General features: G+C 35.2%; 1 protein-coding gene across 1 annotated transcript; it reads right to left on the reverse strand.

Moving 5' to 3' along the window:
- Positions 1-3,054: 3,054 nt before the first annotated feature.
- LOC101983383 (olfactory receptor 183) lies at positions 3,055-6,715 on the reverse strand. Its single transcript, XM_005344928.2, has 2 exons — positions 6,698-6,715; positions 3,055-4,002 (listed from the first exon to the last, which is right to left on the reverse strand). The coding sequence occupies exons 1-2, from the start codon at positions 6,704-6,706 to the stop codon at positions 3,055-3,057; spliced, it is 957 nt and encodes a 318-aa protein (XP_005344985.2). The 5' UTR covers positions 6,707-6,715.
- Between the last annotated feature and the right edge of the window lie 6,881 nt (positions 6,716-13,596).

Below are 13,596 nucleotides of genomic sequence, written 5' to 3' on the forward strand. Positions count from 1 at the left end.
GGGAGGGAAAAAGAGAAAGCGCACACATGTATTTCTGTGCCTATAAGAATATGGGAGCTAGAAGTCAACACTGGGTATTGTGATAGTGAGTCAATTGAAAAATTGACATGTTCTAGAATGGGCGATGGGTCTCAAAACATGACTGTGGGGGTTATCTTAACTGCATTGTGGTTAGAAGATCTGATCCTACAGGTGGGAATATTCTGTGAGTGAGGATCCCTAACTGCATAGAATGGAGAAAGTGAACTGAGCATTAGAATTTATCGCTTCTGATTACAGAATATAATGTGGTCAGCTCCCTCAAATTCCTCCTATTGTGGCTTCCCTGCTGTGATAGAATGTGATTTGAAACTGACAGCCAAAAAAACCTTTTTCTTTAACTTGCTTTTGACAAATCATTTTTATCATAATAACAAAAAAGAACTAAGTCATATATCTTAGGTGATAGGTCTCCAATATTATTTCTTGAGACAAAGTCTATCACTTTACCTGAGACTTATTATCTCCATTGAGTTAGCTGGCTAATAAGCTTCAGTGATCCTCCATGGTTTTGACGTGGATTCTGAAGATCAAATTCAGATGCCAAGAATGAATAAGGAATATGCGGTAAATTTACACAATGGAGTCACCTGTAAAGAAAATGGTGAAATTTGCAGGCAAATGGTTGGAACTGAAAAAAATTATTCTGAATGAGATAACCCAGACACAGAAGGACAAACATGGTGTACTCACTCATAAGTGAATATTAGAAGTAAAGGGTAGGATACCCAACCTACAATCCACAGCCCCAGGGAGGATAGATAACAAGGAGGGCCCACAAAGAGGTGCAGAGATGCATAGATTTCACTGAGAAGGGGTAGTAGAAAAAAATCTTCTGGGGAAACTGGGGGTGGGGAATGGGGTTGGAGGAATGGAAACTAGAGGGAGCAGGTTGACCTGGGTGGGTGTGGGAGGCCAATTGAAGGTAGGATGGAGGGGGAAAGTAACAAGACAGGTAAGTTTTGAGAGGAGGCACTTTGGGGTTATGGAAAAACCTGGTGAAAAGGAAAACTCTCAGGAACCCACAAGGATGATCAGCAAATAAGACTCCTAGCAAAATGTAGGGGGTACCTGAACTGACCATCTACTGTAAGCATATTGGTGATATCCCTAATTTCAATCAGAGATACTCTATCCAGCAACTGATGGAAACTTAGGCAGAGATCCACAGACAGGCACTGCTCTGAGTTCTGAGAGATTTGTAGAAGAAAGGGAGTAGGGATTTTTCCTGCCAGAGGGATGATGGGGGGGGGGAACCCCACAGAGACAGATGACCTGAGCTATCAGGAGCTCATGGATGCTCGACCAACAGTCAGGGAGTCTGCATGGTACCGACCTAGGCCCTCTGCATGTATGTGAAAATCATATAGTTTGATCTTTTACTACTGCCTCTAACAGTGAGAATAGGACCTCTCCCTGGTGGTTAGTTGGATTTTGTAACCTGTTCCCCATGCTGGATTACCTGGACCCTGCTTGACCTGGGGGGAGGGGAGCTTGGTCCTGCCTCAACTTGATATGCAATGCTATGTGAAAGCCCATGGAAGGGAGGCCTATCCCTCTCTGAATGGAGATGGAGGAGGAGTGGATGCGTGGATGCTGGGTAAAAGGGGGATAGATGGGAAAGGGAAGGGAATGAGAAGAGAGGAGGGAGGATAACTCAGTTGGTATGCAAAATAAATGGTAAAATGTTATTTAAACAAAAAAAGAAAAGAAAAAGAAATCAGTGATTAAACTTTTAAACATGTAGGAGGTAAGTGTTCTTCAGGATAAGAATATCAGTCAGTATGAAAAAAGACTTAATAATATTTTTAAGAGACTGATAGTAAGATTAGATCTGTAGGTTATTTCATATTTTTAAAAAGTATAGATAAAGTCTTTAATATCAAAGGGTTCTTATTCTCAGTCATCTCTCAGGTGTTATGGTATCAGATCCTCTCACCATTACTTGAATTTAAGTAATTTTTTAAAATGTTTCCTGTGTGTATAAGTCATACCAATACATTTTGATACTCCTTAAAAAATAGTGTGTTCATTGGGCAGTGGTAGTGCATCCTTTAATCTCAGCACTCAGGAGTCAGAGTCAAGTAGATCTCTGTGATTTTGAGGCCAGCTTGGGTTTATAAGAGCTAGTTGAAGGACAGACTCCAAAGCTACATGGAAACCTTGTCTTGAAAAACAAATATATGTATACATATATGTGTGTGTACATATATGCATGTGTGTGTGTTCTTTCTGAGCTAAGGGTTTGGCTTTTGGTTTTAGATTTAGAGGAAGAATGAAAATATTTCTTTCCCCTTACACCACTTTTCTTTCTTTCTTTCTTTCTTTTCTTTCTTTCTTTCTTGGAATATATTATTTAGTTCTTCAAATACTTTAATTCTTAATGAGTCAACCTATGGATTGTTCTAAGAGAAATAACTCACTTTTCTTAATTTAAGAAGTGCAACAAGCTAAGACATTCTTCATACTGGTGGCTCTACCTTCGTGGCTTTGACTGTGCTTTTGACTATGTACAAATATTTTTCTATTCATCTATAAAACATTTGAATTAGATTTCTTCAGCAACTGAAATTCAATAGTTCACATAAATCTGGCAGAAAAGATATTTGATAGATGTCAGTATTTCAGAGGTTTTCTTCAACTAATTCACCATAAAACTGCCAACAATACAGAGTAATGTGACATGACTTTCAAGCATAATAACGTAACATTCTCTCTATCACACTCAAGTGCTTTTGAGAGAAATAAAAAGATGCTACTATTTGATAGATGTAATTTGGTAATAACATGAAACTATAAATTTTTCCTTGCTTTCTGCTTTATTCTGATAAAAGAACATTTCATCAAATTTTTTCATATATGATAAATGCATGCAGATGTTTACCAATATATTAAGGAGACAATTACATATGTAAATTCAATTCAATAATCTCTTTCAACATTTATAGTTTCAAAATCCACATTCATTTCCACAATATTCTGAATTTTAACAAAATTAACAGATATTAATGAGATCTAAGCTTTTATCTTCAGCATTTTTTTCACAGAATCTATGACTTGCTTATTTCTGAGGCTGTAGATAATTGGATTTAATACAGGAATTATAACTGTGTAAAACAGAGAGAGGATCATATCTTGATCATCTGCTTCTGAAGATGCCGGGTGCACGTACATGAAGAGAAGAGGCCCATAGTACAAAGACACAGATAAGAGGTGGGCTCCACAGGTAGATAAGGCTTTCCTTACACCTTTGTCAGACTTCTTTTTTAAAATTGTAAAGAGAACAAATGTGTAGGAGATAAGAATTGTCATAATGCTAAACACTTGTATTGAACCAGAGAAAATGAAAATTATCAGATAATTCAAAGAAGGATCAGTACAGGAAATTTTTAACAGTGGTATAACATCGCAGTAAAAGTGATATAGTATGTTAGAATTACAGAAGGTTAATCTGAATAAAAAACTTTCATGAATTACAGCATGAATAAAACCACCTACAAATGATAAAACTAATAAGCGAATGCATAGTCTATTGGTCATAATTACTGGATAAAGCAAAGGATTGCATATAGCTGCATAGCGATCATAAGCCATTGCTGCCAAGAGAAAACATTCTGTGGTCACACTGATTGCAAAGGAAAAGAACTGCACCATGCATTCAGAAAGAGAAATTACCTTGCCCTTGTCTAAAAGATTGAATAGCATCTTTGGTGTCACTGTGGATGATAACCAAGTATCCACAAAGGCTAAGTTACTAAGGAGTAAGTACATGGGGATGTGAAGTCGAGGGTCATTCCAGATAAGAGTGATAAGACCAAGGTTCCCTATAATGGTCATGAGGTATATTACCAGGAACACTAGGAACAGAAGGATTTTCCACTGTGGTTGGCATGTGAGACCTGTGAGAACAAACTCTGTCCATAATGTTTTGTTCTCCTTTTCCATGTTGTCATTGAATGTCTCCTGAAATTAGATTTAATGAATGTCAGATAGTATTCACTGGTTTTTATCAGAATCTTGAAGGAGTTTCTCCTGATGAAATAATGATGAAATAATGAATTTCTCATGGTCTGAATAATACTACAACTAAAAGAATACTCTAGAAATTAATAATATTTTTTCAATTGATTCCACATGGTAATGAATAACCAGTGACAGATTAAGAGTGAACTCACAGAAACTGAACACAATTGTAAAAGGCATGCACTGATCTGCACCAGGTCCTCTGCATATTTATGTATATCTGTAATATGTGTATTATGGATATATATCCATATATATTATAAATGTTAATATATATTATGGTTTCCAGTTTAATATTTTAATGGTATTCTTGACTGTGAGAATGAGTGGGTCTCTATTCTAGTGCCTTTTCTTCTCTTGGATTTTTTACCTTCTGTTGGTTTGTCTTATTCAATTTTGATGTGTTTTATCTTATTATTTTATCTTGTTATGTTTTGTAGTTACCTCCTAGAAGCCTCTTCTTGTCAAATAAGAGACAGACAGGGGGATTCAAATGGGAGAAGTGTGGGGAGGAACTGAATAGAGAAAGGGAAATCATAATCAGAATGTCTTATATAAGAAAAAGTTTATTTTCAAAAGAGTAATAATAATAACTGAAAAAGAACTCCAGGAAGGACCATCTTCTCAACATCTGAGCAGAATATAATTAGATCTATGACTCCACTAAAATCATAAAATAAGCAATGACTTGGTGCAATTAGAGCAGTTGGAAGCAGAGTTATGTGTAACCTACTCTTCGGAAAGTATAAGGAAAGAAATGTGGAGGAAAAGACAAGATACTGAGGAGGTCATAGTAAAGAGACTGTAGTGTGGATAGATTTCATTTATTAGGTAGACACATCTGAATCACTTTCCAATTAATGAATATTTGCTAATCAGGCACTTCTATACACTCAAGAAGTCCAAAAGACTACAAACTCACTTTCTTGTGCCTCTCCTACTGGGAAAGAATGAGGAGACTTGATGGATATTTTCCCAGTTAAACCACATGGAGATGCTTTGGAATACTTAGTGTGACAAAGGACAGAGACAAAGATATCAAGGTCTTGAGGGCAAACAGGCCAACCATATCAAGACTCCAGCAAATGCACTTGGAGCCACTCCAATGATATTGTCTGACTGGCGAGTGGCATCTCGAGGCAGCAGTAATAGCAAAAGGTCTTATTTATATGGTTTTAGAACTTGGTTGGTGCTGCTATTAGGCTGCCTTGCTTTCCTGTTGCTATTCACTTTTCAGCCTTATTCCTCAATACTGTTTCTATTTCATTAAATTGTCTAGTATCCTAATCTTAGGTCCTGGATTAAGGAAAAGAAATCAAGCAAATTCTAGAAAAAAATATTGAGCATAAAAATCCTGTAAGTAGCCTCGGAATTTAAAATCTAAATTTTGTGGTTATGAAGAAAAGGGAGTTCCTCAGTCAATCAATCAATAAGTAAATAGATATGTAGATGATAGATAAATAGATGGATAGATAGATAGATATAAATAAACATTATCAAAGATTTGGGCCAAACACAAAAATAAATGCTCCATTGGACAAGAAATGAATGAAACTATTTGAGTGCAAAGCATTAAGAAAACTTAAAATCATTTTAATGGGAACAACTTTCATGTGATAGAATTCAAAGTACATCTGAGAACAAATAGTGCAATAACATGTGGAGTGGAAGAAAGTACCTAATAGAGGGATTAATAAGAATTCACCTTCCTTCTGGAGTTAACATAACTCACTTTTCTGCAGACCATTATAATAAGAGTTGCAGAAAAGAGAAAAGGGAGATAATAAATGGGACAGGAAACTTTAAAAGGCAATTTGCAAAGAGCTGTAAGCAAAGGGAAGGAATAAAACAGCCAGAAAAGAACAGGGGTATTTTGTTAAAAGGACAAAGGTCAAAGGAACAAAACAAAATGTACAGATTACATTGAATATGTAAAAAGAAAGACATTGGATGTGGGATTCATCAAATTTATCAATTCATCAAAATTGTCAATCAAGTTAATCTCCTCTATTCATTATTGTCCATGAATTCTGAGTATAAGAGAGTGCTGATTTATAACTTGCTTTAAAAATTATGCTGTTCTTAAACATATAATATAGGCTGGCTGATCTTTCCACACTTAAGGTTGTTTATCCTTAAATTGGAAGGCAAAATGAATACTAATTTTAATAATACATAACATTAGATTTGTAAAAAGCATATATTTCAAACACTGTGCCAATACTAAAATCAAGTGAAGAACAGATAATGGTATGTGAATTTCCTTAACTTGGAAAGTATGTCATCGTTCATTCAAATACTATGCATCAAAATCCAAGAAGTAAATTTCATATTTATGCAATAAATATTTAAATTTAATTATGGCTTAGTGACAATTAAAAGTGTGTTTACATTGAAAGTGCTTTTCTCAAGAGAATTATGAAAAAGGTAATATAAATGACCGTCATCAATCATTCCACTGATGACCATAAATGACATGCTGATATTCCACTGTTAGCATGTTTCCTTTAGAGTGCTGTTCCCCTCTACTCAATTCTGAGCACTGAACATAATCACTGATCAACTTCATTTCACGAATGGGTTCTTGTTAAGTCGTAAGTTCTGTAAACAACAACAAAATATGTCCTATCTTTACCTGATACATGCAAATATATATGAATTTGTATTTTGGTTATATACATATATCAAAATGTCATGTGAAGTAAAAATATAAAGCTAACCTTTAATTGAGACCAAAAAACATATTTAACTCAGAATATATATTTTACAACACAAAACATCATCTGTCAAAACAAAGAGGAATATTTCTTATGAAAGAGTCAAGGTTTGATTACTTAATAGTGTTTGTAATTTTTTATAATTCTGCCTCATCAAATAAAGTCATTATGGTTAGATCAATAAGATAATTAACATGTCATTTCAGCAAACCAGTCTCACAAGCATTGATTTTATTCAGAATTTAACAAAGTAGAAAAATAGAATACAGTCACTATTTTCCCAGTTTTTTAACCTGGTTTTTTTGTTGTTAATTTACTCTCGCTGATATGTGTGTGTGTGTGTGTGTGTGTGTGTGTACACAATATCTTTGCTTTATCTAAGAATTTAAAACATACTAATTATTTCTATCTTACCCAAACACCAAAGAGATTGCGGTGATCCTTTAAAGTATTAGGCCTTCAGGATATTGAATGAGAACATGTGGGATGCTCAGGAAGGGTTGGAGGAAGGAAAAAGAAGAGACACAAAATAATTATATTTCAATTTTAAAAAGTTAAAAAATGTTTTCAATAAAAATAACTTTTAAAAGTATTAGTCCTTGTAAAACAGAAGAAGCTGTAAATTCAGGGAACTGACAGTAATAACGCTAGCAATCTTTTCCCATGATCTTTCAAAATCAGAGGCTTCATTTCCAAGTCTCAGTGAATGTGACTTATATAAGGTTTAAGTACAAGAACCAACAGCTGTGTCACTCTCTCCATATTCCAATGACTGAAGGAGTGGAAATGTGAAATTCCCTTGACGATCATAGGGCTCCCTGCAGGACAATGTAAAATTGTTCTACTAGACACTGAGAATTTGGGCATGTAAGAGTATAGCTGTTACATATGCCAGTAATTTAAGAGGTCAGCACTTGATGGACTGCAAGGGTCTAGGAAGTAAAGTCAGGGAAATTTTTTTCTTCATAATTATTTTATATTTTTTAAAAATTATGTATATATGTATTTGTATGTATATGCTTGAGTTTGTGCACAAGTATGGTACCCATAGACCTTAAAAGAATATTGAGTCTCCTGGAGCTAGAGTAGCAAGAACTAGTAAGTCACCACATGTGGGTATTGAATACTGAACTTGCTACCTCTGAAAGAATAGTATGAGCTTTTCTGGGCCTTCCAGTCCTGCCACTTTCTCCTTAAGAAAAATGGGATGTAAATCAAAGGCCTATATTTCAGAAGACTCAATAATCAATCAGGTAGTTTGAAAATAACTTTTCTAGTTAATAGCAAATATACACAAAAATAATACTGATAAGATAAGAGTTGGGGTAAAACAAGTCAGCATGACATGAGCTGGCTATGTCAAAAACATTCTTCGCCACTGCATTCTTATCTTATGACCAAGAGGGATGAGGGACACAGACAACAAAGAGTAAGTGAAGCAAGGCAGGTTGACTAAGAGAAAGGTAAATCTCTTGATAACAGAGAAAGGATCTGAAAGTGGGCTGCCAAGGAAAAATCTATGTCTGTAGGATTTGATGGGTTTAAAGGGGCTTGTGTGTACGCAAACTAGACAGAAGTGAGGACCCAGCAGAAGAGAAATCTCCAACCCAGAAGGACTGTCAATTAAGTCCATGGTTCCCTTCCTGCCAAGCTTAGTGTTACAGCAGATATGAGGAAAGAAATGTCTTTGTGTCAAGGTCTGGAGGACAGAGCAAAACAATTTTACCAGTCCATGCTGTGCTTCTTGGTACTGGTCATGGTGACAGTTGAAGAACTCCTTCACCCACTATTACTATGACCAAAACTTGCTTAAGTTAGCATGAATTGTATATCTTTTTTTTTTACCTAACATTGATGGCAAAAGTCTACATTGAATATACAAATTTGGGTACTATTTTTAATCTTTGTAATTTAAGTATTTTAGTTGTGATTTTCCTATTGTGGTTTTATTTGCATTCACTGATTAAATTTATTGTAGTTCACTTAATGTTTGTATTACTAGATGATTATTTAATACCATACAGTTTTATATTTTGATTTTTTTGAGTTATCATTTCTAAATATAACCCTAACTGTCCTGAAAATCACTATGTAGACCAGGATGTCATTAAATTCACAGATATTTGCCTTGTTCTGACTCCTGAGTGATGGAATTAAAGGTGTGTCCCACCATGCCAAGCCCACAGTTTTTATTTTGGGTATTATTAAAATAATCAAACTCCATAAAAGGAAAACAACTGAATTTAAATAGTAGCAAATGACAGAGAAAAAAATCAGGCACATCACCTAGAAGATATTAAGGAGTCGAAAAGAACAGTAAAAGAAGCTGGATTCCTGACATAGATGGAACAAGATGGCAGATTGAAAGTTTCCTGCAGAAACTTCAACAGGAACAATTTTCTACAAATAAGGCATCTACACAAGTCAATGATTGTAGTTCCTACTTGTAGCATAATAAGAAGTAAGGGAAGCAGATAAGAGGTTGTTATATTACTTTTGTCCCCTCCCTTCAATTTATATGGCATATCATAAAGGAGATAATGCTCTCTTGAACGATGAAAAGAGAAGTAAGAAAGAACTTGGCAATGTTCTCAAATACTAGGCCTACTATATCTAAACTTGCACTGGACAGATCCCCATGTTGCCTCACTCTAAAAATATCTGTGGGAAAAACTAGGTGCTCAGGAGGATTTGGGACCATTTCTAGGAAGACTCCAGCATCATAAGGAAATATTTGAATAAAATCTCCTGCATCTTTCTTTAATAAAAATATGAAAATACATGAATTTTTTGTTTATTAAATTTCAATTGAGATCATTTAAATTCAACATCAAAAGATGGTAGGTTTACTCCAGCTCAAACTTAGAAGCTGTCTGAGTAGAATGGTTCTGTTGGAAATGTACTTACTAGGTTAATTTGAATTCCCTATAACCTATAGAAGCACAGGAGCAAGTATTCTCATTAAGGAAATACAAAATGAGGTGAGTTATTGTGAAACCAAACTAACTCAAATAAGTTAACAATCTGTCCCTAATCTGAGATGATGATAGTTTATGGCTTCTTATTAAACAGTGCTCAAGGAGACATACACACACTGTACACACAGACATACTCTACTAACCAGTATTGGAAATTTTCTTCTGACCTTTCCTTCTAACTTGTTTGTGTGTGTGTGTGTGTGTGTGTGTGTGTGTTTGTGTAGGGGTAAGGGAGCATGTGTGCACAGAAGCCAAAGGTCAGTGTCAGGATGTCTTTCTCAATTACTTTTGAGAATTATATAATGAAGCATGGTATCTTATTGTAACTGGAGCCCACTGCTTCAGCTAGACAGGCTATAGTGAGAGCCATGACTCTATGTGCATACACTGCACTCAATACAGGGATCACAGGTGTGTGCCGCCTAGTCTTGCTTTTAGATAGGTGCTAAGGATTTGAACATAGGTGCCCACACTTGCATGGCAAGCACTTAATCTACAGAACCATCTCAGTAGCCCTTAGTTTTCAATTTTATATGGGTTTAATTTATAATTTCACTTGCTTTTGGAACATCATACATGAACACTGAATCTACGTCACTCTTACCACTTCTTCCCCTTTCAACTTCTTCTGTATCTCCCATCCCTCCCTCACAAATTCCTGATCCTCCCCCACATGCATACATACGCACACATACACACAAATGTAGGATACATATTTTTAAATAAGTTATAAAACAATGTGCTCTCCTATGTCTTTAATTTTTCTTTCTTCTATTGAAAACAAATTGTTTCAACCAATATATCGTGGTTGTGATCTCCTCCTCTCCAATTCCTCTGAGATTCCCCATACCTTCCCTCTTATCAGAATCCATATCCTTTCTCTTTATGCCTTAGAAAACCCAAAGACATCAAAGAATAATAATGAAACAAGATAAAACAAAAACAAACAAACGTCAATAGGACAAAACAAACAGAAAAAAATTATAGACCCAAAGAAAAAGTATGGAATATACATGCTTTCACAGACAGACACACACACACACACATATTTGTGCACACAGAAATCCCTTTAAAAACACAAAACTGGAAGCCATAATATAAACAAAATGGAACTATAATTATAGAGATAGATAGATGATAGATAGATAGATAGATAGATAGATAGATAGATAGATAGATAGATAGAAAATTAAAATGCCATGTCAAAACCACATAAGTCAAAGAAACTCTAGAGATGCCATTGAGTTAATTTTGAATTGGTCATTTACAGCTGGTCACATGGGGGAGGCATAGCTGCCTTCCTTAGTCATATAGGGAGATTCTTTAACACCTTTCTTCTATCCTTGACTCTAAGTCAGAATCACATGTCTGAGGCTGCCCAATTCTGATGCTTGCTGAGAATGGAACATGGCCCCCTTGTTCAATTACATGTTTACCAGCTTGTTGTTTTCAATGTTTACCTTTACTACAAAAACTTGGCTGTTCTGAAACATTCTATGTAAACCAAGCTGGCCTTGAATTTAGAGATCTGCCAGCTTCTGCCTCAGCCTGCTGGCATTAAGGGCATGCACCACCTCACCAGGCTCTGAGCTCTTCTTTAACCCTCTGGAAGACTTGCCTGGCTACAAAAGATGGATAGTATAAACTATGTATCCTCCATTACCTGGAGTCCTCACTAGATCACCCTCAGAGATTCCAGAAAGTTTCCACTGCACTAGGTTTCCTCGCTGCTCCCAAAATGCCTCCCCCATTCCAACTATCTCTCCCCACACTCTCTCCCTCCATCCCTTCCAACCCCACCCCTGACACCTGATCTCTCCCACTTTTATCCCTACCCACCCTCATTCCACTTGCAAAATCTATTCTAGTTCCTCTTCCCATGGAGATCCATGCTTCTTCCCCCTAGAGTATGCCTCTTTATATAACCTCTTTGGACCTGTGAATTGTAGATTATCAATTACTTAACAGCTAATATCCCTCTTATAAGTGAATACATAATATATGGGTATGCATTTTGGGTCTGTGTTACCATGGTCAGAATGTTTTTTCTAGATTATTATTATTATTATTATTATTATTATTATTATTATTATTATTATTATTGATATTTTAGCTGTCCTAGATGTTTGTGTTTTCATAAAAAGCCAAAAATTGTCTTTTCAAGTTTTGCAAAGAACTGTTTGCAGGAATTTTGATGACTTCACTGAGTCTTTAGGTTGCATTTTGTAGGACAGCCTTTTCTAACCATATTAATCCTACTGATCCATAAGCATGAGAGATAGTTCAATCTTCTGAAATCTGTGTCTGATTTCTTTCCTCAACATTATAAAATTATTATGATACAAGTCTCTCACTTGTTTGGTTAAAGTAGCCAATATTTGAAGCTTCTGTGATGGAATTATTTCCCTGATTTATTTCTCAGTACTTTTGTAATTTGTGCATAGGAAAGATACTGATTTTGGTGCATTATTTTTATATCCTGCTACATTGCTGAAAATGTTTATCAGCTATAGGAACTGTCTGGTGGAATTTTTACAACCACATGTACGAAGCAAATCATCTGCAAATAAGGATAGTTTGAGTTCATCTCTTTCTATTTGTAATCCCTTGATCTCAGTTGGCTCATTGCTCTATCTAAGACTCCTCAGAATACAGGAGTCTATGCAGAATAAACATGGAGAGTAAACAACCTTGTCTTCTTCCTGAATTTGGTGAAAATGCTTTGATCATTTTCCATTTATATTGCTTGTGGGCTTTTTGAAAATCACCTCTATTATTTTGTGATATGTCCCTTGTATGTCTAGTGACTCCAGAACTTTTATTATGAGGGGGTGCTAGAGTTTGTCAAAGGCCTTTTCTACATCTGATGAGATGATCATGTGGTTTTTGCCTTTTAGGCATTTTGTATGGTGGATCACATTTATTCATTTACAAATGTTGAACTATTTCTGCATCTCTGGGATAAATGTTAAACATACCCAAGAAAACACAAAGAATAAATAATTTCAAAACAGCAAACCAAAAGAAGGAGAAAACCCACACAACCACAACAAAATAACAAGAATCAACCTTTGATATTTAGAACATTAGTATTGAGAGTTATCAAGGAGAAATCACGATGGGAGATTTTTTTAAATATATTCTCAGATTTGCAAGTAATTTACTGAGAATATTTGCATCTATGTTCATAAGAGAAGTTGGTCTGTTGTTCTACTTCTTTGCTGAGTCTTTATGTAGCATAAGCATCATGATACCTGTAGCTTGGTAACAAAGAAGTGGGTAATATTCCTTCTGATCATACTTTCTGGAATAATTTGAGCAGCACTAGAGTTAGTTTTTTAAACATCTAGTAGAATTCTATGATAAAATCATCTGGCCCTGGGCTTTCATTATTGTTGCTGTTGCTGTCGACTTTTAATTACTGGTTCTATCTCACTGTTGGTTGTAGATCTGTTTAAATTTCTTACCTGTTCTTGATTAAAGTTTTGCAAGTGGTATATATCAAGAAAATTGTCCTTTTTAACATTTTTAATTTGATAGAGTACTTTATTTTAAAGTATGTCCTTATGATTTGTTTAATTGATTTTTTGTACTGTTTTATTGTTTATATTTTATTGATTTCAGCTCCTAGTTTGGTTATTCTTACTGTCTCCTTCTTTTGGGTGTTACTACTATTTGTTCTAGAGTTTAAAAATGGCATGGAGACATATTATTAATTATGAAACCTTGATCTTTACCTTAGGCTTGTCCCACTAGCTCTTATAACTTAAATTAATTCATATCTTAAAATCTATATTCGCCGGTTGTGGTGGCGCACGCCGGTAGGATTTGCTGAAGGA

This window comes from Microtus ochrogaster, chromosome 2 (genome assembly GCF_000317375.1).
Source record: "Microtus ochrogaster isolate Prairie Vole_2 chromosome 2, MicOch1.0, whole genome shotgun sequence".
Taxonomy (NCBI): domain Eukaryota; kingdom Metazoa; phylum Chordata; class Mammalia; order Rodentia; family Cricetidae; genus Microtus; species Microtus ochrogaster.